A 27,648-nucleotide genomic window follows, 5' to 3' on the forward strand; every position below is an offset into this window, starting at 1 on the left:
TGGGAAATCAAGCTGAAAGTTTCGCAAGTACATTAAAACAGCAAGGGCGAATCTTTGTTTATCTTTAAACTGTAAGAAAACTAAGGGCGAAGTAGGGCAAAACGTGGTATCTATGTGTTGTCCAGATCTGTTTGCTGCGAGGAAAAAAGAAATTGATTTTTCGGGTTCGCCCTTTCTCTTTCAAGGTCCTGAAATCTCACCGGCCAAAATCTAGCCTTTTCAAAATTTTGTCTGACCAAAACCTCGTCTGGCCAAAATCTCGCCGTTCAAAATTTCGTGCGACAAATTTCACCCGCCAAAATCTCAAGGCACGTAATCTCATAGGAAGGAGTGCTGTCAGTACAAAATTTCGGCACAACGGCTTCTTCAGTGCAGAGTGTTCTATATATTGCTATATGTATAAATTTTTTAAAAGGTAATACATAGATAATTATATTACCAGTCAAATTCGCAAAGATTTTTTATTTTTCCTGCTCAAGCCTAACCTTCACTTGCTTTTTAGACGCAATTTATTGTGATTTAGTTATCTGAAGCGATACAGAAATTGCTTGTGCGTAACGCGGCTACTTAAAGCCTATATTACTTAGTATTTCTGACTCTAGCAAACAGATCATGATCTACCACCATACCAAGTTTCATCCCGGTTGGATAAGTTCGGCGCATGAGCTTTTGTTTTTGGAATACACGACGCAAAATTTGACCGCCCACAACTCGGAAACCGTAAGCCTGCTGCACAACATAATATACTCTTATAAAATATATAATAGATCAGGATACACTACCATATTATTGAACTTGGCCCTGATCGAATGAGTTTGGTTGAACTTGTACAACATATAGTGTCCTTGAATTTTTCAGATAAAAACAAACAAACGAAGTACGAAACTAGATTCGATGGATAAGATTTATCTTCATTTGTGTTTATTTTAGGATTATATGTATTCATTCATTTTGAAACCATCAATATTTTACGCTTCTAGTGTCTAAAGTATTCTTCTTATTATTATCATTATTTTTATTTTGACCCAAGGAACTGATTGATTAAATTATTATGGATAGATTTTGGCCGAGCTACATTTTGGACGGCGAGGTTTTGGGTAGGAATCCCATTTTTTTTAAAAATCCTTCAGTGTTAATTTTTCAAATAATATTTTTACAATTCGTTGCAAATTTCGTGTATTAATCATATTTATTCAATCTTTTTTTTTTTTTTTTTTGTTTATGTCAATTAGTTAGTGATGTCTTGATTTGAGTAGATTATAAGTGGGCGTAGTGATACTAATGCAATGGCGATTTCTTTATTTTACGACGTTATAAATAGCTTCCAAGAGAACAAGGACCTCATAATACATCATCCAAGAGTACGACAATGACCCCCAGGACCAGAGACTCAGGGGCTCAAAGCAGGGACTATGGCCCCTGATTCAAAACTTACGTGTTTATGACGTCATACCGTGATCCCAGGGAGTGGGTTAATTTTAAATTTCCTGCAATGTATCCATATCTTTTAAAAGATAATGAAATCGTATACTTATCAATAGAACTATATGTTGTAATAAATCCTTATCATAGAAGATAAAGTTGGCCAAAATCCTCTCAAATTTGATTATAAGAGAACGGAATAGGTACAAATGTTAAGGCTTGTCCTACGTGCATATAGCTCGTTACTATGGACCCTGATTCAAACTTCCGCGTCAATAACGTTATATCACGTGACCCCCGGGAAGGGGCATGCTCTAAGACCAAGTGACCGCTAACCACCAATCAGTATCGTCGCGTCTTTTAAGTCCACTAATCAGCGACGAGTGAGATGTAATGGAGTCCGTTATGTGGAGAGCGTTATGGGAAGACCCGGGTTCAATTCCCAGCGGGAGCTCAAGTGGTTTGGATTCCACGTGTCATATAACCTTGCTTCCGAAATGGACACTACAATCAAATCCAATTCACATTCTTGAAGGAATGGTTATTGCTGTCGGGCCGATATTTAGAAATATTTCATGTAGTTACTTTCAAATATTCGTATATTAGGCTCTAATTGTCTTAGACACATGAAACAAGAAGCAGGACACGGAGAATGTAAAAAAGATTCAGAAAATGTATGACGCACATGGATCGTACCTTGGCCTCAGGCGGGGGGAGAAATTTGGAAAATGGCCCCCAAGTTTGATTCTTATTTTGTTCTGGCCCGCGGTGCGTTAGAAATTGGCTACCATTGCTGTAAACTATGGAACTGAGCTTCATGCTATACATTTAAGTGAGAGATGGGTAGCGTAGAGAAAATTGGTCAAAGGCCCAAGCCTGTAGCCAGGCGTGTCTGCCCAGAGCGACTGCCGCTGAAACTTGCAGTTGTTAGTTGGAATGTATGTGGGATGACCCTAAGATGAAAAGTAAGCCCCACCAAATATCATCTCGGCAGGCCTCTCCCACATTGTGGTCGTGACAGTTCCCTTTGACTGTTCGAGCAAGTATTAGAGAACGCGCTGCCAAACAATAGATACCGGTACGTTGGTGAAATCTGCAGAACGCAAACAGTGCTTTGAAGTAAAACAGCTAACGAGTTGGATTATGTTAACGATAAAAGCTTAGGTTACAATATAATAATAATATGAGGGCTATCTTGACAGCTACATAAATGATATCCATTTATTAATATTTCTCTTTGTGTATATATTGAAACACAGAAAAACAAATACGGAGGTAACAAATAATGGTCAACAAACTAATATGTAGATACCTAAACCTTGGAATGTTTGAAAACTACCTCTTGGCTATATTATGATTAACGTGAGCGCCTTCGGCATAGGAGATATGGACTTGATTCACATTAGTAGTTCATGTAATTAGGATTCTGCATTTCATACAGAGATGTTCTCGGTGCTGAAAGGCATGTTAAATCCCAAATCAATCAAGAAATCTGACACGTTCCAAGTTAAAAAAGATTTTTCAATTCATAAAACTGTAAATACAATTCGGAAAATTAGAATGTCATGAGGAGTGGTTATGCATCATTCTCGTTTACATTAGTTAAACAATAACATAGATCACTTGTTACTGACTTTGCTCCATAAACATATTTTATATAATGAATCTCCTATGATAAAATAATTTTAAAGATTGTAAAAATTTGTACTTAATAAGATTCTTCGAGGTACGTTTACGTATTAGCTTTTTATTTTTAAAACGAAAAATAAGAAAACAATAACTGTAAATAAAATCAAATTTATAGTTTTTTTGTCCCACCATTATAATCTTTAAGCTAACCTAGACGAATGATTAACGAAAGCGCTGATTATGAAGAAATTGGTGGGTTAATAATATGGAGGGATACAGGAGAATAAACGGATGCGATGTTGTCCACCACAAACTCATATGGCCTTGGACCTCCAGTATCAAGTTAGCGTTCTACAACCTTTCTTGCAAACAAGATTTCTTTCCGATACTTATTTTCTCTTTCGTACATTTTTAGTGATATACGCGAGGAAACACGAACACAGAAACAATAAAGACAGTTAATAAAGCCTGTCCTCTTCAGAGCGACTAGAATCCTCAATGGGTTTCATTCCACGATCATCAGCCTAACGTCTCAGACCGCTCGACTGCAGCACCGCCGTTTACTAACGGGCCAAATTGCCCCCAACTGTCCTCGATGTTTCTATGTTTGTGTCACTACTGACTTCAGTAGAAATTCATAAGTGTAAGATAAGAAAAGATTGAATAAATTTCTTCAATAAATAAATACATACATAAATAAATAAATAAATAAAGAAAGAAAGAAAGAAAAAGCTAGATTAGCGCTCACCTCTAGTGCAAGAAATCCATGGTTCGATTCCACATCATGTAAGATTTTGATGGATAACATTGTGTTTGAGAATTTTCTCTCGGTTATTCCGTTTCCTTCCAAGTTATCAATCTACCAATTCTATCATAAATATTCACTTTCATTAATCATCCGTCTCTTAGTCTCGAAGGACGCAAAACTAGGAGGGAATTTCATTTCATTTTTCTTTTCCAATTATTGTTTTCATCTTTCATTAAATAAAGAAACAACCTAGTTAGCACATGTATTTCCAAAGCATCTCATTTCACACAAATATACTTTTTGAACTTTTACAATTGATTGGTCATACTTGAACTTATTCTCGGGCTACGTGCTCAGTGGACCCTTGTTCGATTCCAAGTGGAAGAGCCTTTGGTATTTTAACTGTCCTCGATGTTTCTGTGTTCGTATCCCTGTAGTTTTAGCTTAAAAGAAAGACGAGTTAAGTGGGTAAAACAAGTAAAAATGTAGTAATAAGTAGTTAAGCAAGTTATTGAGGCACATTCGGTGAATCAGTTAACTTTTCTGATATATAAAGTGGTAGAGCGTTTACCTCTATTGCCGTGTGTCCTTGGTTCGATCTCAGCTCGGGCCAAGTAAACTCAATGGTGGACAAACACCGTGTGCATGGATTTTCTCGGGGTTCTTCCGTTTCCTCCCATTTTCTTCATTCCACCATTGCATTCATTTCTCAGTGGTAGAGCGTTCACCTCTGGTGCTGGTGGTCCCGGGTTCGATCCCAGCCCCCGCCAAGTGAACTTTGTGGTGGACAAAAACCGTATGCGTGGGTTTTCTCGGGGTTCTCCCGTTTTCTCCCACTTTCTTCATTCCACCATTTTCATTCATTACTCATCATCACCGTCTTCTTTAGCCTAACCGGCATAACCGTGGGACGTAAAACTCAAAGATTTCATTTCATTTCATTCATTTCTCATTACAGTTTGTGTATTAGAAAATAGTCGATAGATGTCGGATAAGTTGTGCAATTATTATTTAAAAAAATTACAGTTAAAAAACAAAATTACTATATTGTAGTGATGGTGTAATCCAAAAAATATATTTGAAAAAGTTCCCTGTTGTTTTACGATGTTTAAGGAATTTAAGATGTAACACAATTGCGCATTTAATGAGGTTTGCACATGAAAGGAAGTTTCTTCTTCCCATTTTAAGGTGTATGTAACATGTCATTACGTTTGGTTTAGTTTCATGGTTTGTTGAATATTTCCCACAAACTAACGTCAGTGGCTGGAAGCAGTAAACCAAAGATTTTTTTTAAGGAGGAAAAAAGGGTATATGAGATATGAGATAAAATGTAGATAAATTTAGCTTTTCAACAAATGTTATGTTCATAGGCATTGCGACAGTATGACGAAAGACGGTGGCATTCCTTCCAGAATCCCCCACACACAGTAACAATTTTTTTCCACAAGTTTTCTGGTCTAGCTTGAGGATGTCATACAAGATAACATAGAAGTAATAACAGAACATCAAAAGCATACAATGTATGTTGTGGACAGCGCTATATGAGCACAGTATAGTAATCCATAGTTACGCAGTAATACGTTCTTTAAACACTCATATATATTGGGTTTTTCAAAACAACACCGACAACGTTTTGGAGTTGATTCCTGAAATCAAACTAAGACAAAAGAATACACTAGTTAACAAATTTAAACTTTTTGTTTGTTACATGAGAAAAATCACCTGATCTTAAAGGAACTTTTTACGCTGAATTCGAATATGCACTCGGTTTCTCTCCATCACGTACAGTTTTCCCTAACAGAGGGATTTTCGGGAAATTCCCTCAAAAATTTCCCTTTTTCAGATATTTTATTCCCCTAGCTCCTGTCCCCTTACATATAGTAACATAGAAATTATACCAAAGTATACCTTGATTTATATTTAATAAACCCTAAAAGTTTCGTAAAAATCGCTTTGTTCTTTCTAGAGAAATAAATATATTTGTATGTATACTGTGTGCACTGTTTATTGCACCTGATAGTAATGCTTTCAGATCTCCTGAGTTGGGGTAAAAACGATTTGCTTTATTACTACAAACAGACATAAAAATGAATATTTACAATAGTCAACAACACACTTGTATTGCTCTCTGTAAATACTTCCAACGTATATATTTTTTAAACGTACAGTATAATGTATATCTTAATAACATATATATACAATTCTCCAAGTTTCTTCATTTTGTTCATGAAATGGTTATCAATATTTGTTATCAAATGTAACAGAATGCAAAAGAAAGAAAGAATGGAATACAGACTCATTGTTGACAACAATGAACTAATGCAGTCTGAATTTTCCACTACGGTATCGTTTCCCCCCTCCCCCCGCGCATTTCTTTCTTTCTTGTGTTCTTGACACCTGGTGAGGGAGTTTTGTAGATTTTTATATTGACGTGTGGTTTAACACTACTTCACTTTCAAAGTTGTCTTTGCTGCTAAGAGTGCTTTCATGTTTGATCTTAACGGCATTATACCCAACTAAGACCAGAAGTTTAGTTTGTGATCAGTACAATGGCGTCAAGAGGACGGCGTTCGTGTGTTAACTCACCAAATAGTTTTTGTTATGTGTGTGGCCAGTTTGTAGTTAAAGGACAGTGTAGATCCATTACGCCATCGGTGAAACTAGCATATTATATATATTTCGGATGTCGTGTGGGAGATCAGGACAAAACTTGGGCACCCAACATAATTTGTGCGTCGTGCTACGTCACTTTACTTGCGTGGGCCAAAGGGAAACGGAGGTTCATGAAATTTGCTGTACCAATGGTGTGGAGAGAACCCACCAACCATCTGGATGATTGTTATTTTTGTCTCACAGTAGTTAAGGGACATTCTAAAAAAAGCAAATACACAATAAGTTATCCCAACGTTAAATCCGCAATTAGACCTATTCCGCACGGGAATGAACTTCCACTTCCCGAGCCCCCTACCAACTGGGAAGAGATACGGCCAAAAGACTCTGATGATGATCATGACCTTGATGAACCATCGACATCAACATGTACATCCAAGGATCCAACGTTCATCCCTGACTGTGTTCGCGAGCCACATTTCATCCGGCAATGTGAACTTAATGACCTAGTCCGTGATTTGCACCTGACAAAACAAGAGGCGGAACTTCTGGGATCAAGGCTCCAGCAGTGGAACTTATTGGATGCAGAAACGAACATATCAATGTACAGGAAAAGGCATGTTCAATTTTCACGCTATTTCTCAATGCAAGATAATGTGTGCGTATGTACGGATATAAATGGGTTGATGGCGGGGCTAGGAATTCCTTACGTTCCAGAAGAATGGAGGTTATTTATCGACGCGTCAAAGGTCAGCCATAAAGCTGTCCTTTTACATAATGGAAATAAAAACCTTCTATACCACTTGCGCACTCAGTGAAGATTAAGGAATCCTATGACACCATGTCAACTTTGCTAAATCTTATAAATTACAAGGACCATTGTTGGCAAATATGTTGTGATCTCAAGATAGTTGGTATTTTATTAGGACTGCAGTGCGGTTACACGAAGTACCAATGTTTTTTATGTTTATGGGATAGCCGAGCTGATGACAAACATTATGAAGTGAAGGAATGGGAACCTAGAGTGAATTACGTACCTGGAGAATGCAACGTCAAATACGCTCCTTTGGTAGATCCTAATAAGATATTACTACCGCCACTTCATATCAAGTTAGGATTTATGAAAAACTTTGTCAAAGCCATGGACACATCTGGTGAAGGTTTCAAGTATTTGCGAGATAAGTTCCCTAACCTGAGTGATGCTAAGCTTGCAGCGGGAGTGTTTATTGGTCCCCAAATTAGGAAATTAATGCTTGATGATAGCTTTGACAGCAAGTTAAACAGCGCTGAGCTAGCTGCCTGGACAGCATTTAAGTGTGTTGTGCGCAACTTTCTGGGCAATAACAAAGCTGAGAGTTACACAGAAATCGTACAGGACATGATACAGAAATACAAAGAGTTGGGTTGTAGGATGTCTTTAAAAATCCACTTTTTGCACTCCCACCTCAGCTTCTTTCCTGCTAACCTAGGTGCTCTCAGCGACGAAGAGGGGGAAAGATTCCACCAAGATATAATGGCAATGGAGAAAAGGTACCAGGGACGATGGGATCCTTCAATGATGGGGGACTATTGTTGGGGTCTTGTTAGAGAATGCAACATTTCTTACAAAAGAAGGAAGTAGCGTACGTTTTTGTAACCCAATGGAAGTTTCATATATTGTGATAGTTTTGATTGTCTTTTCATGACCTTTTGGTACATTTGTATTATTGTTTATTGTAAATTGTCACACTTGTAAATTATATTGTATTATATTTTATATATGTGTTTGTGGTAATAAAGCAAAACGTTTTACCTCAACTTAAGAGATCTGAAAGCATTACTATAAGGTGCAATAAACAGTACACACAGTATACATACAAACATATTTATTTCTCTAGAAAGAATAAAGCGATTATTACGAAACTTGGAGGGTTTGTTAAATATGAATCAAAGTATACTTAGGTATAATTTCTATGTTAGTATATGTAAGGAGACAAGATCTTGGGGTGTAAAATAAACGAAAAGGGAAATTTTTGAGGGATTTTCCCGAAAATCCCTCTGTTACGGGAAAATCGTACGTGATGGAGAAAAACCGAGTGCATATTCGAATTCAGCGCAAAAAGTTCCTTTAAGAACACGTATTTCCTTTTATATAACAAAACCTTTGTTAACTAGTGATATAGACCAACTTGGGTACACAAATGCTTCCTTTCGGAGTTGCAGCCAAAAACATGAAAAAATGAACTTTTAAAGGTTCATAGCTTCAATACTATGGGACCAACCGTAGTCGTATCAAGACTTTATTTAGGAACTAATATGTGCGCTATCCAAAAACATATGTTTCAAAATCCTGCCGTACTTCTGGAACAACTTTTATAGAGGTAATTGGTGAGTACGTGAAATTATGTGCCAGTAGCCAAACTACCTGTATAAAAATTGTTGTTTAGTGCCGCAGGATTCTGAAACATGTATTTTTAAATTGTTCACATATTAGTTCTTAAGTGAAATATTGACCCGACTACGGCAGGTCCCATACTTTTGGAGCTATGGACCCCTTTAAAGTTCATTTTTTCATGTTTTCGGCAGCCTATAACTCTGAAAGGAAGCATTTATGCACCCAGGTTGGTCTATACTTTTCGCTTATCTTGGTGTTAGAAATCACCTCCCAAACGTTGTCGGTGTTGTTTTGAAACTTATATATATATATATATATATATAGTAAACTAAAAATAGGGAAATTTTAAACAATAAATTTCCTGTTCTTGAAAGACACACTTTCCGAATAGGTTGAAGCATAATATTACATAGCCCAACGCAGGATCTATATAACTGGATTCTATTTCAACTTTGCAGTATCATTTTGATAGTCTGCGACTTTCATATGTCCGTAACCTTTTTCAAACTCAACATCACCGGCGCCGATTCTGAGGATGCTCCGGTGCTCGAGTACTACCCCAAAATTTTGAGGCGGTGCTTAGTATTCACACAAAAATGAGAAGAGAAATAAAAATAGAGAGAAGAAAAAAGAAAGAAAAAGAGGAAAAAATCTAATATTTTGCTGCATTTCTTAAATGATAGTAGGAACCAATATTTGTGTAGACCCGAGGGGCAGTATATAAAATTTGAACTAAGTTTACCAGAGATGAAAACACGTAAAATTCAAGAATTGAGGCGCTGATAATTTTATAAGAGACAAATTGAACGAGCGTTTCTCCGTGCTACTTTCAGCTAAAATTTTTCATATGCCTTATATGACAAATAACCAGCGTTCAGAATGACGTGAGGAGAACTTAGATAGGGAGTCAGAACCTTAGGATCCTAGAACATCTCTAGCATTAATTTTGTATACATAGAAGATGCTGCTCTTGCAATCCTTAAAGACGGGAAGTTTAAAAGAAAAGCTACTACGTAGGTTTTACTATTTTAAATGAACATTTTATGTATCAAGTTTCACCTTCCTAAGCTGAGAGTGTTGTGAGATACTTAATTTTTCGCGTAAATTTAAACCACAGAACTATCTCTTAGGATACTCATTCTAACCAAAGCAACATGATAAAAAAAAAAAAAAACTTAGGTTATGGTCTAGTCATGTACCAAAAATTATCAAAATCATGCCAGCGATCTAGGAAGAGTTTGCGACAATCATTGTTACATTAATTTTTATATGCATAGAAGGTGCTCCTTTGTCCCTCTTAAAACTGGAATTTTCAAAAACTTTGGGACACAGGTCCTATTCTATTCAGACGAATTCTTAAGGAAAATTACAGAAGAAAGAATGCAAATGATTCTTCATATAACACAGAGAAACATGCCACAGGAGTCTCTAGCAAACACACCCCAGAGGCTACCGTGAGCGAAAGTGTTCCCGTACAAATCTAACTGAATTTAAAATATCCGAAGCCACTAAGGATACAACAAAACTTGGAAACACTTTTATTAATATTACAAAGAAACTGTTCATTGTTTATAGAAACTTATTTTTATAATAAATTGGTGAAGAGTTTATCCCGGAGTATTTATTGACTCTACCGAAAAACATTTCAACATCTAAACGTGCCGAATTAAGAACCTCTTCCTTTTTTTGAAGTCGGTTAAATATGCTACTACGTTTATATGTTTGTCTATATCAATTCCTCTCTGAGTCCTCTCGTCCTTTTGTTGTTCCGTAAAACGATGAGTGAGGAGATTCAGCTAGTTCTACATTAACTGGAAGCTTGTTTTTCAGAATCTGATCACATATAGACGAGCTTACAATGAACGTAGAGAATTTCCATTAGTTAAACTGAGTCCGTTAGTACGAGCTCTTTAATTAGATTTTATGCTACATTCCAATCAGTCCTACGGACAAACTTAATAATAGTAATTAGCAGAAATGTTGATGCTACTTACCCGTATTTTCCGGATCAAACTTAAGAAATTCCTCCAAAAGCTCCTTGTGACACGAGTGAATCTTCGTATTGAGATCTCGTAACGCAGACGTCTCCACGATCCCCACTCTTTGTCCAATTGTAAGTCTTTTGGTCTGGGATACCACAGCCATATATTGCACAAAATGCGTTGTATGTCGTGGACCCACCAGCTTCAAGTAAGCGCCTTTGTTTGAACCTACTTCATAGTAATTCGATGCCGAGAAGATGGTAATACACTGTAAAAAATCAATTTATTACCATTATTATTAAGACTAAAGTATGAATCAAAATATAGAACAGTACCACATTACTATGTTCTTTTGTGAAAAGAATCATTAGAAAGTACTTTCATTTTCTTTTTAAATTTTAACTAATATTTTAAATCTGGGAATACTTCGCAGAGAATTATAGCGAAAACGGGGCAAACTTCAATTTAGAGTTGAACAATGATTTTTATTTATTAGTCTTCCAAATTCTTCTTTGTATAAGTATCAGAAGCCTATGTCGCCTATCTGTTCGTTCATCCATATGAAAGTATTAGAGCAAATACAGTAAAAGATATTGAGAAGAGGTGTTCTGGATTCGATTCAGCTTCCAAGAACAGATTCCATGTAAAAGATGGTGACAGATAGCAACAGAGAGTTTCTCGGAACCGATTCGGCATCACAAGAAAATATAAGTTCCTCACCCTCATCACTCTGCTAAAAATCGGAAGAGCACATATTTAACCCGCAACACTCTATTATTACATGAAGCGGTTAAAATTTACTATTACTTCCGGTTTCAATACTAATTTCCGTAGAGCATTAACGGTAAGAGATATCGGTATATATATATATATATATATCAGTGGCGTATTTGGGGGATGGCTTCCGGGCTTAAGCCCCCCCGAAATCTTACTTAGTATAGTAAAGTAAATGAAATATCTTGCAGAATTTTGACATTTCCAGGCAAAGCCCCCCCGAAAGTTAGCAAAGCCCCTCCCGAAACAAAATCGTAAATACGCCTCTGATATATATATATGCAATCAATTCAGCTCCTCAAGAGTAGGTTCTGTCTCCTCTATCTATCTATTCAATTCAGAATTGGATCAAATTAACGATTTCCAATTTCAATTTTTATTTCCATAGAAAAAATTGTAAGACATAACGAGTAGTGGCTTTATGATATGGATTAGTGTCCGAGGAACATCTTCTTATTGTAATCATTAGTTATAGATGTACTACTTCAGTTTTGAGTATTAAATTCCCATAGTTTCGAAGTCTGGTATAGTTTCACACTGTCAAACGAAACTTATTTGTTTACTTTTTAGAAACAAGAATAACCCTTTCCACGTAGATAATAAATCTTAAATATTAATAGTAAATCATAGATAATACAAGGGGAATCAAATGAAAACCGCAAGTAATTTTTTCCTACTATTTTACTGCAAGAAGAATCTTTGCTTATTCATTATTTTTGAACATGATATCCCAGTTTAATGCACTTACATCATCGGATGGGAAGTATGCTTCAATATCGTGCAAGAAAAATTATTTTGGCTGACGCTGTAACTACTTGCGCACCGCTGATTGGACATCTTCATTAAAATTAAACTTCTGTCCTCCAAAATAGCCCTTTAATGCACCAAAGATGTGGAAATCTAATGGTGCCAAATCTGGTGAGTATGGTGGATGTGGAATGCACTTCAAGCGTAAATCGTAGGTGGTTTTCATGATTGCACAAGCAAAATGACGACAGGTGCTATCATGTTGAAACATAACACTTGCACGCAGCAATCCCCCTCATTTTGTGCGTATTGCTGACTTCAAATGCTTCTTCAGAAGGTAAGTGAAGGTGGCCTTAATCACTGTGATACGTGGGGGCATGTAGTGTTCCTGGAAATGACTATTCACATCTCAGGATAAAATCAACATAACTCTCCCTGGAGAGAGATAGCTGAGAAACTTCTTTGGTTTCGGCGAAGACGAATGTCGCCATTCTTTCCTTGCACGTTTTGTCTCTGGTTGAAAATGGTGTGCCCAACTTTCATCTCCGGTGGCAATGAGAGCTATAAAATCTTCACCCTCCTGTTCATAACGTCCCAACCAGCTCTTGGCACGTGCCAATCTTCGACGATCTTTCAGCTGTTGAGGAATTTACCTGGAGAACATTTTTCTGTGGCGGAGTTCGTCATGCACTATGTGTTGTACTGAACCGAAACTAATATTCAATAAGGAAGCCATTTCAGCCAGAGTCACACGCCGGTTTTCCTGAATGAGTACATCTGCATGTTATGTGCTCCTCTATACAACTCGATGAGTCTGATCCAGGCGGGGAGCATCAGTCAACTGTTGTGAATTTCTTGCACCATTCCTAGAATTGCTGCTGTGACAGACAGGCGTCCTCATACTTCGTCTTCATTTTCCGATAAATATCAACTGGTTTCAGACCTTCACTCCATAAAAAATCGAATAACTCCTTTGTACAACTACGTAGTGGTGCCACCATATTGAATTAGCTGTTATTCAGCTCCAACCCCATCTACCGGCACGGCTTGTACTAACAGCTCAGAAAGACGTCAAGGACTGTCTGCAAATGTCCAAACGACTATAAAACAAAACAGATTTTAATGACACTTTTGCGGTTGTCATTCGACTCTCCCTCATGTATATTGTCGAATTCCGATTGTACTCTGTTGTTGTTCTGCGGAAGGTGGTCGTATTCCAGTTCTTCCTATGTGTCTCTTTCGAGCCGACATTTTACGGAGCGACATGACGCACGTCGCTCCCGGTTATTATAAATCCTCGAAATCACTGTTTCATAGAAGTAGCATTAACAACTTAAAACACATTTGCATATCGAACTAATCAGACGATAGGAACTGCACACCGATGGCGGTCATTTCCATTCCGTAGAAGCTATAGTTCATCATATCCTTAAGCAATGTTGACTAATATGTGCAAAATACATTTAAAATTATCATTAACTTGCTACTCGACTCTAAGCGGGAATGTTCACTGAGGGGCGATTTATAGGGCGCTATTTTTACTTACATTGTGTTAGATAGTATATGTTCCTCCATCTCAATGTTGCTGTATGAAATGTATCTAATCTTTGAGAAACAATATTGAGGTATTTCACCTTTAAGACAGAAGCGTCATTTCAGATTTTGCTTTAGGGGGGGGGGGGGAGGAAAGACCCTTTGATATAAGTAAAATTTCGCGTATTTCACTGATTTACTACTATTTAATTGATAAAATCTATAGAAATCTCAAACTAAGGGAGGCAATTGCCCCTCCGTGCCCCCCCTAAATGACGCCCCTCCTTTAAGAAACCATAAAATGACTATGGGTAAAGTAATCGAAAGGATTACTTTCAAAATCACCATTCGTAAAAGGAGAAAATCATAATACTGTATTATGTTAACTTGAATGAATTGCAACATTTGGAGATGTTACAGTACATAGAGCGCTTAGCAATAGAGAAAGGATTTGAAAATAATGTTATTTAATGAAAAAGAACTATTTCCTATTGGCGTGCACGAATCAAGGAAATATCCAATCGATTAAGTGCGACACCTTCCTAGTAGGAGTCTGGCAGAAACATTGCTGGAAAATGACGTATAATAGAATAGAGAATAGAGGAATGAGTAGAGTAGAATAGAAGCAAACAAATGTAAATTAAAAGAAAAAAATGTTAGAAGGACGGGAGTGGAACAAGACGAAGGAATGGGCCCAAAAGGAAATCAAAGGATGTCAAATTGGTTTAAGACGACACCGTATGATCAGGAATCAAACCAAGTGACTCCTCTCTGCACAAGATACCTCAGTACTGAAGTCATTATGTTCGTATCTTTTGTTTTAGAATGTGAAAATATGTATTGATTCACAATTGTACTGAAAACACAAAGATGAGATATGATAGAAACGTAATAAGATGTCTCACTTGTAAAAATCAAAGAATTCCCACTGTTTCTCTTCACATATTGCTTCATTTCTAGCTGAACAAAGTAAGGCGTGTTATTGGAACAGAGGAAAAATAATCTTTTCATGCTATTTCATGAGTTTGCCTTTGATAGTCGACACTGGAAACTTATTGGTAAATAAAGAAAAGATGCTGTATTTTGAACTTCAATAGAGTGAAAGGATTTTCTGGTGCTGCCATATTTTTTCTCATATATTGTTCTTGATTATAGACTACAGAATAAAGTCAACTAGAAATTGGATATAAAGAAACCCAGTACGTGGCGCTGTCTTCAGCTTCTTGTTGATTTAGAACCTGTTTTGAACCTCGAGGGTCACACTGGTTTCTCTTTGCTTTACTTGGAATATCAAAAACAATTTTTTTAGTAAAGTATTTTTTATCTACAATGACTTCCTTTGGGAATTGTAGTCTCCTGTATTTTCTACATCTTCCAAGTATATTTTATTCCCTTCTGTATTTATTCAGAATGACCATGACAGCCGCAAATGGAGATCTCCCAAAGAGTTTGTACGTCTTCCTATTTTTAAATTTATTTATTTCAACTATCGATGGAATAGCTCATTAAAATAAAGGATACAGTGTATTACATTGTAGCCCAAAGATGTACACCCGGACCTCCCCAAATCCCACCTTTCCTCTAAATTTAGTCTAACTTGGGGGCGATTTAACAAATTTTAATATACGTTATCCTCATAGTAAATTTGAACTCCCTAAAAGCTTCGGACTATTCTCGAAATAAATTTCTGCTTACGTGCCCGTTATGGACAAATAGAATAACAATTTTTCAATAAATGAGCCTATATTAAAGTGAATAAATACTAATACGTAATAACGATTTGTATATATAAGGGTCGATCAACTGAAACTGATGGTCATCATTCACGAAATAGATTTTATTTCGAGCGGAAACTTGTACACTATCTAGAGGCGTCTATGGTTAGCATGCAGTAAAAATATTGTTCAGAAGAAGTCACCATGAGCGTTGAGACACTTGTCCCACTGTGTCACTAACTTACAAATGCCGTCCATGTAAAATTTGGACGGCTGACTATTAAACAAATCACGCACAGCGTTCTGAACCTCAGCATCAGTCTGAAATCTCTGACCTTTCAATGCTTTATTTAGAGGCCCAAAGATGTGAAAGTCACAAGGTGAAAGGTCAGGGCTGTAGGGCGGGTGTCGCAACATTTCTCACTTGAATCGTTGAAACAAATCCTGCACTTGGTTTGCAACGTGTGGACGCGCGTTGTCATACAACACAATGACTCCAGCGGTCAATAAACCAGGCCTTTTGTTTTTGATGGCTCTCCGTAACTGTGTCAAGGTCTGAGAGTAGCGTGCGGCGTTGATGGACTGTCCTGGTTCCTTGAAGTCGAGCAATAATGGTCCGTGACAATAAAAAAACACAGACACCATAACTTACCCCGCAGACGGTTGTATCTTTAACTTTTTGGGACGTGGAGATGAGGGGTTGTCTCCACTGCATACTGCAAGACTTTGAAGTCGGATCAAAATGATGGCACCAAGTTTCATCCTCAGTAACAATGCGCAGCAAGAAGTCGTTACCTTCCGAATGATAACATGACCAATGTTCAATGGCGCAACTCATAAGTTCCAACTTTTGGTCTTCCGTCAACACCCTGGGGATCCACTGCGCGTACACTTTATGATACCCCAGATCTTTCACAATTTTCTGAGCAGTACCATAACTCATGTTTATCCCGTTCGCTTTGGATTGAATACTAATGCATCTATCCGCAGCTATAGCCGCATTCACCTTTCTACGCGTGTCCTCTGTGGAACAACATGGGCCTGACCGGGATGGAGATAATCAGTGGTTTGTTGACGCCCCTTCCGAAACTTTGTGGCCCAGTCCACCACTGTCGTTTTGGAGACGCATGCATCACCACACACGTCTTTCATACGCCGGAACACTTCAGCTGGTTGACAACCTTCCGCACTCAGAAACTGGATGACGGCACGCTGGCACTGTTTGGATGGATTGGAGATCTTGAGCCCCATCTTTCACTAGTTATACCTGCAAAACGGAAACACGTATCAACAACATTCCTACACCCAACACACAGGGACATTAGCCATTACACACTATTAACCAAACAATATTCCTCTACACACTATACCAATAATACATGGAACGAACGGGTTTCAGTTGATCGTCCCTTATACATACAATTCACTAATAAAAACAGAGGGTGTCCCAAAAGTCCATTTCCCCTAGGAGAGAACAATATTATGATACTTGTAGTAAGGAAATCTGTATTTATTTTAAAGAAAGATCAATGAAACACAATCTAAAGTACATGATCGATATGTTTCACATCATTTGCGACATATCCTAGGCAACGACGAATCATAAATTGATGTACTTTTAATCACAAACCTTTATTTACGTTAAGTTCCACAAAATCATTTTCAATACCTTGTCGCAAATCATTCAAATTTTGTGATTTTACAACGTAGTCGGTATCCTTAGTTATACCCCATATGGAGAGACATAAAAACAAGTATGATTTGCATGAGCAAGGATAGTTGAATATCTCGCGGTGATTAATTCATTCAGCGAAGTGTTCATTCAAAATACTGTGAATAGGAACAATGTAGTGCGATAAGGCACCGTCTTGTTGCCAAATAATGAACAAGAATTGGTGGTACAGGTTGATTTCAAGCTCTGGCACAACACCACTCTATATCATCTCAAAATTTTGCTCTCCGAAGAAATTCTTAAATACATTTTAATTTTTATTCTTAGAATTGTATATGCAGTTACTATTAGTCCTTTAGACGTTTGGGCCAATTTGTATACTATTGTCTACTATGATTTTTCCTTGAGTTCCCACAGAAAATTAGTTAATCTTTCTTCGAAAGTGTTTTTTTTTTCGTTACAGTGTGTTTCAGAATAGTTTAGATAGTTTGTGCACTTTTTAAAGTTAATTTTCCTATTAATGGAGGTCAATGGTTTGTGGAACTTTTCTTCTTCTACCTTCGTTCCATTAAACTTTTGTGGTTCATCCAACCTCTGTGAGCATCTGGGGCAACCAGGGGAAGTAAAGAAGGCCAGAGATTTTGACTACATTACCTTCAAAAGCGCCAAAATCAAGAAACTGCGGGCGTTAGTAGTCCGTCCCGCAAGGGAAGCGAACTTTACTTTAATTAGATAGACCACTAACTTATGTTCTTGTTTCTGATGCTGGCTGGACACCAGTTAGTGGGCAGAATTGAAATTGCTATGTAACTTGACGTTGTTAAGATAGATCGTTAAACATTACTATGTATTTTATTTCTTAAAAATCCGAAATAGTTAAAAATATATTAGCATTTTCCAAAGGAGTGTTTTTAGCATCATCAAATGTTGCAATCCAAAATAGAAACTACTTCCATAATTGTTGTTTATTGAAATGAAACGAAATGAATTTTTTGAGTTTTACGTCTCACGGTTATGCCAGTTAGGCTAAAGAAGACGGTGATGATGAGGAATGAATGAAATGGTGGAATGAAGAAAGTGGGAGGAAACGGGAGAACCCCGAGAAAACCCACGCACACGGTGTTTGTCCACCACAAAGTTCACTTGGCGGGGGCTGTTCTTTATTGAGTTATGATATCTCCATACATCAACTATAATGTAATAGAATATAGCAATGTTGCCTCAACAGTGTGACATTTCTTAAAAGTAGAGTAATGACTTTCTAAAACATACCTAGGAAATTTTTAGACTACATTTTCTATTAGAAAATTTTAATACTAATTTACTTTAATATTTGAAAAACTGTAAGACAGAAAAACAATAATAAAAAAGAGTTGTAATGGAGTAATCATCTTAGGATCTCCACAATCTTTTATTGAACATAAGTAACTGTTGATATTTCTAAAATTCTAAGCACTAAAATTCAAATAACGAGTCAAAAATTCTAGGACACTCTTATTTTTGTGAGATTGAGGAGGTGTTTTAGTTTACTATTATATTCGTACGTAGGAAAGCAATACATTTGAAAATACTTCCAATTCATAACCACCAACTTGAATTTCGCCATTTTGGATCGAAATCAAATATTTCAAGCGGAAACGGGAAACATATATGTTATAAAATATATCACTAAGAAATTGCAGTAAATTCATTTCTATAATTAGATTTTACACTTTTGTTGTCCTATGAGACTGAAACTGTCGAAGCTGGAATTACGCACATTGAAAGTAAGCGTGTCAGCTACTTGGGCAAACATATGGTTTGTATATCCGTATTCGTATCCCGATTTGGATTGTGCAGATTCAGTTGCAGTAATCATCAATGAATGTTAATAAATCTTTTAGAAAACACATTCCTTACCTTCTGGTCGTGAATAACCTCAAATCCTTCTGGCTTGCATTCGTGAGATCTCACTAATAAAGTCAAGTCATACTTGTTTAAGAAGTCTTCTGTTACATCTGGTCCAAAATATGTGCCTGCGCCGCGAAGAGCGTTCGGAACGCAACCATTTACCCCTTGTGGGTCACTCCACAGAAGATCGAACACCTGTTTGAATATGAAGAAAATTATATTTTTTAAAAAAATTATACCATAATAGAAATGGAAGAAAGCGAAGTTTACATCGTGCATAGATTAAAGCACGGATGGACATAACTTGTGTAAAACAGGATAATTTTATTCTTCGAGTTCGCCCACAGAGCTGTTCTGACTAGGCTAGAATTAAAAATTAATACACATGAATTATCATTATAACCAAATAACATAGTTATTTTGAATGAATGGTTGCTACAAACTCATAAGCTTCTATGCTCCACATGATGTTTTCTAATACCATCCTCAGCGGTGTGTTTTTTCGCCCCTTTTCTTCGTTCCACAATGCTTTCTAATACATCCTTCAAGTTCTCGTCCAATATTGTAGCGGATTTTCTTCCTCTTTCTAATTTGCATTTTATATTGTTCCTTCATTCTCTATTATTTCTTACATTTTCTCATTGATTTTTCGTTTATCCAAGCTATTTTGTACATTATTCTTAACAATGTCTCTAGTCTTTTTCCTCTCTTCTTTGTGATGCTTATTTTTCTGTTCCACACAGCACAGGACTCAACTTGAAACTTCTTAGCACTTTTTATCTTAACTCTTTATTAAAAGTGTAAATAATAGGCCTTCTTTGTTCTTAAATACATCTTCCGCTATTCCTATACTTGATTTCATTTCACCATTGCACTTCATTTCAATGCTAATACTGCTACCCAGGAGCTTTCTCCCAGCTATATGGTTAACGTACACGTCTTTGTTGCGGATTGCTCAAGTTCGATTCCCGGCGAAAGTTCATGTGACTCGGATCCTACGTTTAAGCTATAGGTCCACATCATATATAACCTCGCTGCCTAAAGGACGCTAAACTTCAAATTTAAAATCAAACCACTAAACAGGTATAGGAAAGTAGTGATCTGTTCTGCCTTCCGCTTGCAGCTTCTATATTTGATACCAATCACCAATCTCCGTTCCAATCATCTTCCTAACGTTTATGGTTTCATATTTATCAAAGCTTTTCCTCAAAATTTCCAAAATCTCATTAATTTTCTTTCCAGATTCCGGGACAAATATTGTATCATCTACAAGCTATATAGATCGAATCCTTCTACCTATTAGCAAAATACCACCTTCCTCATGTGAACCCTTTTTCCGTATATCTTCTTGATAGTTGTTAAGCTACATTGGTGACAGACAATATCTCCATGGAATTTCTCTTTCAATTGCATTCTCTGTAGCCACTTATTTCCCCAATTCTATCAGTAAATTGTTGGTTTGTTTATTAATTTCTATGACCCTTTCGTCCTCTTATACCGGGCTAACCTTATTTAAAGATTTCTTAAATTATTCGCAATTCGCTCGGTCAAAAATTCGTTCTGGATCAATAAATATAACACATACATTATCCCTTCTTTTGAATAAACATTTCAAAGATTACCCCTGATAAGTGAATAGCAGATAATGTGCCAATATTCTGCAAAACTCTTCTCAGCTTTCTCATGTGTTCTTCATACTGCCTTCTGTAAATACGTATTTGAAGCATATTTTTTCCTGTGTTCAGTATGAGACTAATAGTTCTGCAGTCCTCGCCTCTTTTCCAATTTGATTTTTTTAAGTTAGTGGTATTGTATTGTCTTCTTCAAGAAATCTTTTGGCCATTCTTTCGTTTCATGTATTTCATTAAAGAGTTGGAACAACATTTCTTAACTGCCCTTCCATATTTTTAATACACTCGTTTCATATTACCTTTCCTGATTGCTTTTCCACCTCAGTTCAGATGTAACTTTTTCAAATACGTTCCAAAATGTTACAAACCCTTTATCATTGTTGATTACTGAATTTCCTTCTTCAATATCTAGAATATGCGTTATACTCGTACTTACGAACAAGTTGTTAACATGTTCTTACAATTTTCTTAAGACTTCGTTTCATTCGTTGACAAACTTCTCTGAATTACTTTCTATTCTCTTTGTAATAGCCCTTGTTTCTTCGTCGATTTATAGGTTTCATTTCCTTATACATTTCCACATATTATCCAATGTATTCTAATTCCTTCGTGTTCTCATATAGTTTTGTAAATTCTTCTCTTTTTATCACTATTTTCTTTCATAATTCTATGTTTAATTTCACATACATCTTTTTGCTTTCTTTTACATTATTCTGTTTACAAAATTTCCTTTTGCTCATTTTAAGCAATATTTGTTCTGTAACCCATGATATCTTAGCTGTTTCCTGTTCGTGATACCCTACTACTTCCTCTGGAGTCTCTTATATTTGTATGTTGAGTTTAATACAGAGTAAGCAGAAATAATTCATTCGTTTTGAAAAGCTTATATTTTAAAAAAATATATTACACGTACATACATGAAATATATATGAAAAGATCCACAAACTCAACAAGTTTGTATTGTATATTCCAGGTGGTAGTACGAGGAGAGCAAAAGACTGGGCACCCCCTCATTGGCACATACCGCATTGCTGAATTGGGTGTATTAGTGAGAATGATCTCGCTTTGTCCGTCTGGCCTCCCAGAACTCTTGATTTAATGCCCTACGACTTCTTCGTGTAGGGGTACGTCAAGGACCTTGTTTACGTACCCTAACTACCGCAATCCTTAGCCGAGCTTAAAGAACGTATCAATGCTGCAGTGCAGACAATTGACAGGACTATGTTACAAAATGTATGAAATGAGCTCGAATATCGTCTGGATGTGTGTCGTATCAGCAAAGAGGCACATATTGAATATTTGTAGAGTGGAGTATAAACTTGGTGAGTTTGTGGTTCTTTTCATATCTCTTTAATGTGTGTATGTGTAATACTTTGAAAATATAGCCTTTTCAAAATGATTGAATCATTTATGCTAACGTTGTGTACTTCCACCGCCAGTTAGTAGGGTCTACCTGCATTTCAATATATATCATTGAATGTTCCGATCAAATGACTGCATTCTTCTTTATCAACTGTTCTTTATCCAACATCTTGTTCGTTACTTTCCACCATGCTACATTTTTTCTGAATTTCTGTTTTGGTCACCACAAGATTATGATCAATGAAAATATCGACTCCGGGAAGAGCCTTCGCGTTCTTCAAGCTACACAGACAGTTTTCCTAAATAGAATAATCTAATTGATGTCTTTGGACATATATTGAGGATTTCTGTGTTATCTCCCATTGTGCTGATTGAATCAAGCACTTGTGAATTATGTCTATAGAAATTGAGCAGTACATGCCTTCTTTTATTCCTTATGTCTACACTATATATGTCTATATATGTCTTCGACGCAACCTTTCTGTTCTTCTCCTGCAACTATGTTAAAATCTCCTATTACATTACGCATTTTCTGCTTATGATTTCTTCGATTGTCTCTTTATTTTATTCTGGTACTTCAGTTGTCCGAGAAGTGGCTGGTACGTATGTTTTCATTCTTAGTATATCATTGTGTTATTCTTTATGTGCTTGACATCATAACCCTACCATCAAGACATTCAATTTTAACTACATTCAATTTTAGGTGCTTACCTAAAACTATTCCCACACCATTACGACCATTCTTTTCATTGCGTTAATAAAACACACTCTACCCTTTGCTTCCCAATTCCCTTTACTTTTTCACCTAACTTCACAAAGTTTTATCAAATCTAGATTATTTTATTTTATTTTGGCTTTAAGATTTTCTAATTTTCCTTTCTGTAACATTGTACTACCTTCTATTTTCCAATCCTAATCTTTTATCTCTCCTTACTTCTGTCATCTGCCTCCCGGAGAATCGAATAAGAAAAATATTTACGTATATTCAGAAATATATTTTGACCTACGAAAGACCATTGTACATATATTCTTTCTGTAGTGCTCGCATGGAAGAATATAATGCTACTTTTCCGTTGCTTTTCACCTCGCAATATCTCAACTGTTAAAGTCAATCTGACCACACCTGGAACCAATCCATTATGATTTCTACAAACTTCACTATTACCAACTTCACTGAACTTTCTGCCTGCTGACAAGATACTCTTCAATTAGCGATTTCGTTAGACCAATTCGACAAGGCCCCTATAATAGTGAACTACCGCTTTACATTTTTATTTTAACATGCAATCCTCCTCACCTAGACATAAGTGTGTTCATAAAAATGGTGCTCATCAGGGAGAATACACTAAAATGTCATTAGTAGTTATAAGCAAACATTAACAAATAAAGCACTTTTACTGTATAAAGCAACATGCAAGATCAAAAGTGCAGTACAGTAGAAAGCATAATTTCGTATGTTTATATTGTCGTTCAGATTTTAATGCATTTTCATATGTTCTTCTTTCAACGTTTTCAGTGCGTTACTTTGTGATACGGGTCACAGAAGTTTAATCTTTCAACCATACACTAATACATACTACATCGTCGCTGTCTCTCAAAAAACCGCTATGTGACATTCTCGCCGAAAATACGTTATGTACTAGATTATAAGTGGAAGAACATATTGCCCTTGTATTCCTGTATGTAAATTCTTAATAGTTTTCTCGTAATAAGGAAACAAAAATGACACTTTTTAATCATGTAAATGATGAGAATTCTTGTTCTTTTACTTCTTCTATAAAGTTGCCAGTTCTGCACATAGCGTTGTTTCGAGACGCAGCAACGATATGTGTTTCTAGATAATAATTGCGTTCTTATAGTTATACATCTTATAATAAATAACGTGTATTAAGCAAACATATGAGATACTATCATTTTGAATGATAATATATATGAAGTACACTTACAATCCTTAATATGAAGATACCACTTAAGTGTTGAATGTGAGAGTTATATAATATTTGTATATGTCTCATACCATTGCAAATACAGGTGAATATCTTTAAGGAAAAGCTTTATACGTTGACAAAATATAACTTTGAATCAAGCAAAAATTAGGCATATTGGAAACGATGCGTAAAGCAGTTGGTGGATATTATGCTAGATATGATGGATATTATACGGTGCTTGTGGTGGATACTATTCAACCATTTTCAACCTATTGGTCGTGACGTATTGATGAGTCATGAGCAGGGGTAAAAGTGAGGGGGAACGCGAGTGGACGTCGTTTCCCACTTTCAAGAATATATATGGTGTCCCTCCACTTCCTGAAAAATTATAATGGGCAAAGATAGGCACGGGGGACGACGTGACGTCATGCGACCCTTTACCTTTTCAGATCTGCTTTTACCCCTGGTCATGAGGAAATGTCACTTCATTGACCATGAGGAAATTTCATGAGGAAATTTCAAATTTTTGTCACTTCATTGACCTGCCTCACCTTCCACACTGTTGTTTATACTATGCAAAATATATATCAAATTTGCTTTTTGGTTTCAATTTTAAGAATTATAAATTGACATCATATCTGTAGTACGTCTCAGACCTCAATTCAACTGTCGTCAAATTCTATGCTTTACACAAAAGTGCATCTGATGCAAGGCGATAAAGTTCTCGTGCCAAAATAAAAGGATCACAGTAAATGCTTACAAAAATCCGGGGTATTCGAAAACTTTTGAGCGGTAGTGAATCAATATATGAATATGAAAATTTTCTTCTGCAAGGGGGATCAATTTTTGTCAGGGGGAAATCCTTTGCATCCCATGTCAATTCGCACACCCCTGTTTAATAACATTTTACAATAATACTGCAATAGTTGTACGAGTATTTTACAATTGGTTAAAGTGATCGTGTGCTAGTCACCGTTCGATGTAACGGCAGATAGAATATGGAAAATACAAAGCTCTATATATTCTTTTATTTTAAATGTGGAAATAATTACAAGTAATTAGTAAGGATGTTTGTCTAAGGCCTTTTTTATAGACATGGTTGATCGACCGCCACTGGTCCGCTAGTGACGTTTTCAACTGCGGTTGTGCCTACGGATGTTACTGGCAATGGTGGAAGGCAGTACATCAAACATAGCTTTACAAACCTACTCATAGAGTTTTGTAACAGGCTGAAAAGGTTCAATTATTTTACGCTACTGTATGTATACAAGAGCAGAAAAATCAACCGTAAAAGATGTCGACGGAATGTCCATCCTATTAACATGTTGGGTATGTTGATGGTGTTTATAGAAATTTTTACAGAAAACTCAGAGAAAAAGTCATATTTTAAAATCTATTTTAGAATGTCGATAACTTCGTTTTTGTAATTTTACAAAACTGTATTCCAAAACCACCATCTATACTTGATTTCATCAATTGATTCTTCTTTATTAAGTCAATCATGTTTAGATTCGACCAATTCATACAACAACAAGAAACCGAAGATGTGGGTTTCATCCCCGAGAGGAGTAGGGCTGATGGAGTTGTCAGCACTACAGATAGATTGCAAACTGAACCGCTATGGATAAAAGATTATACATATGGCATAATGTAGTATAGAAACCGCTCAACCGCCAGAGATCGTAACTAGCAGCAGTTGAATATTCAGATAGCTCTCAGTTAGTCGCAATATTTAGACCTAAGGTTTCTGTCGCAATGTATCTGATTGATACATTTGACTTTCCCTTTGATTTAATACTAGTAGTTATTTATTATTATTATTAAAAAAAAACATGAACTCATTGGCTTATGCTATGGTGATTAATTACATTGTGTTTTACATGTTCTAATTTGAAGGAAAACTAAATTTTGAAAACATTATGAAATCACAGTAGCTTAAGAAAAAAATAGTTACGGAATAAGTGGCAAGGTATCAGACTGATACACGTACTTTTGGTAGTTTTCTGCTTCATGTGCGTTTGTATCTAAAACACAAACATATTGCATATTGCTTTTATTGATTCAAAATCTAAAGCACTAGATAACTAAAGCAATATTATTATAACAAGTGAATCCTCCGAGAATGAGAAGAAAACGTACATTTCAAAATGATGGAATTAGTATTGCCCACGAGGTTAAACAATCTCGTCTGAAAAAGGTGCAGCTAAGGTGTTGTTTTGTCTAAAATATGTCTCCGTTTTTATTAGAAGAGCTTTGTCTCGTCTTGTATCTCGCCATAAAAGTTGTCTTGTCTTGATTCGTGGGCAATGGAGTCAAAAAAACTCAAATTTAAAATTGCAAAACGTTGTCCTCCCGCTTCTACTTAAATATTAGTTACGTTTCTGAAACAACTTAAACTAGCGAATGTTTCAACTTCGTGCGATTAAGGTAAGCTGGGTCCGACAGCTACGCATGTAAACACATCGAACGGTGGGGTTACTCGCAAATTACGGCAGTTCTTGTTTCACTTTGTTTCGAGCCAACCAAAGTCATTGGCCGCGCTGTTCCCTGTAGTTGAAAGTTGAGTCCACACATGAAGAATGGTTTTTACATGTGCAAACTGTAAGTATTGTCAAATACATCCAAGTCGAAGTTGAAAGGTATCTCCGGATTTTTTTTTTTTTTAAATTCACTTCTCAGTACCTCGTGCGATTAATCTTGGATTTCCTATTTCGACTGCACTTGATTCATGCAAACTAAAACAAAGAACTGTCTCTTACCCAACTTCAAGTCAAAATTCTAGTTCAAGGAATAGTTCAGTTCGCACTACTTGCATACTATTAACGATGGGCGCCCGCAGTATATTTTCCAGGGGGGGGGGCGAGACACACACAATTGCTAGAATGCAACCCAACAAAACGAAACTTCATTGCTATCAGCACCACGTCATCAAAAGAAACAACAAAGAGCGAAATTATCTTTTCAACTCAACTGACGGATAGGGGGCGCGGTGGCTCAGTGGTAGAGCGTTCACCTCCGGTGCTTGGGGTCCCTGGTTCGATCCCAGCTCGCGCCGTGTGGACTTTGTGGTGGACAAACACCGTGCTCGCGGGTTTTCTCGGGGTTCTCCCGTTTCCTCCCACTTTCTTCATTCCACCATTTCACTCATCTCTCATCATCGCTGTCTCCTTTAGCCTAACCGGCATAACCGTGGGACGTTTCATTTCATTTCAACTGACGGATACCATCATTCAAAATACTTAGCATTGCATGTAGCATCAGGCTGAATATAATTATTACCGAAAAAATATGAAACATCACATGGGGGAGAGAAGTATATTAAAATCTTGGGGATGTATTTGACTAAATTTTGTTACTCTAAATCATTTAGTGAATGTTGATTTTAAAAGTATACTACTGTCAGCAGAAGAGCCTATAAATGTTAACCTTTTACGAAAATATAAGGATGAGTAATTCCTATTATCAAGCAACCTTCGACGAATTTATTATACATTTTGTTCGTAGTTACTTTTATGAAAGTCTTAAACATTCAGGCTATTGTAAAATTTTAAGAATACCGCAAATCATCTCATAAACACGTTAGAACACATTTATTTATTTTGTTCTTGTTTATGTTAATGTTGATCTAAAC

General features: G+C 36.5%; 1 protein-coding gene across 1 annotated transcript in view; it reads right to left on the bottom strand.

The window, feature by feature from the left end:
- Nucleotides 1-27,648, bottom strand: part of rdgC (retinal degeneration C) — an 857,557-nt gene that overhangs the window by 156,695 nt on the left and 673,214 nt on the right. Inside the window, exons 10-11 of the mRNA XM_081751765.1 lie at nt 19,106-19,291; nt 10,778-11,033 (exon numbers count right to left, since the gene is read on the bottom strand). Coding sequence (XP_081607891.1) covers nt 10,778-11,033; nt 19,106-19,291 — 442 coding nt within the window. The remainder of the gene's footprint in view (nt 1-10,777; nt 11,034-19,105; nt 19,292-27,648) is intronic.

The sequence above is a fragment of the Thermobia domestica genome, chromosome 3 (genome assembly GCF_964235325.1).
Source record: "Thermobia domestica chromosome 3, izTheDome1.hap1.1, whole genome shotgun sequence".
Classification (NCBI taxonomy): Eukaryota; Metazoa; Arthropoda; class Insecta; order Zygentoma; family Lepismatidae; genus Thermobia; species Thermobia domestica.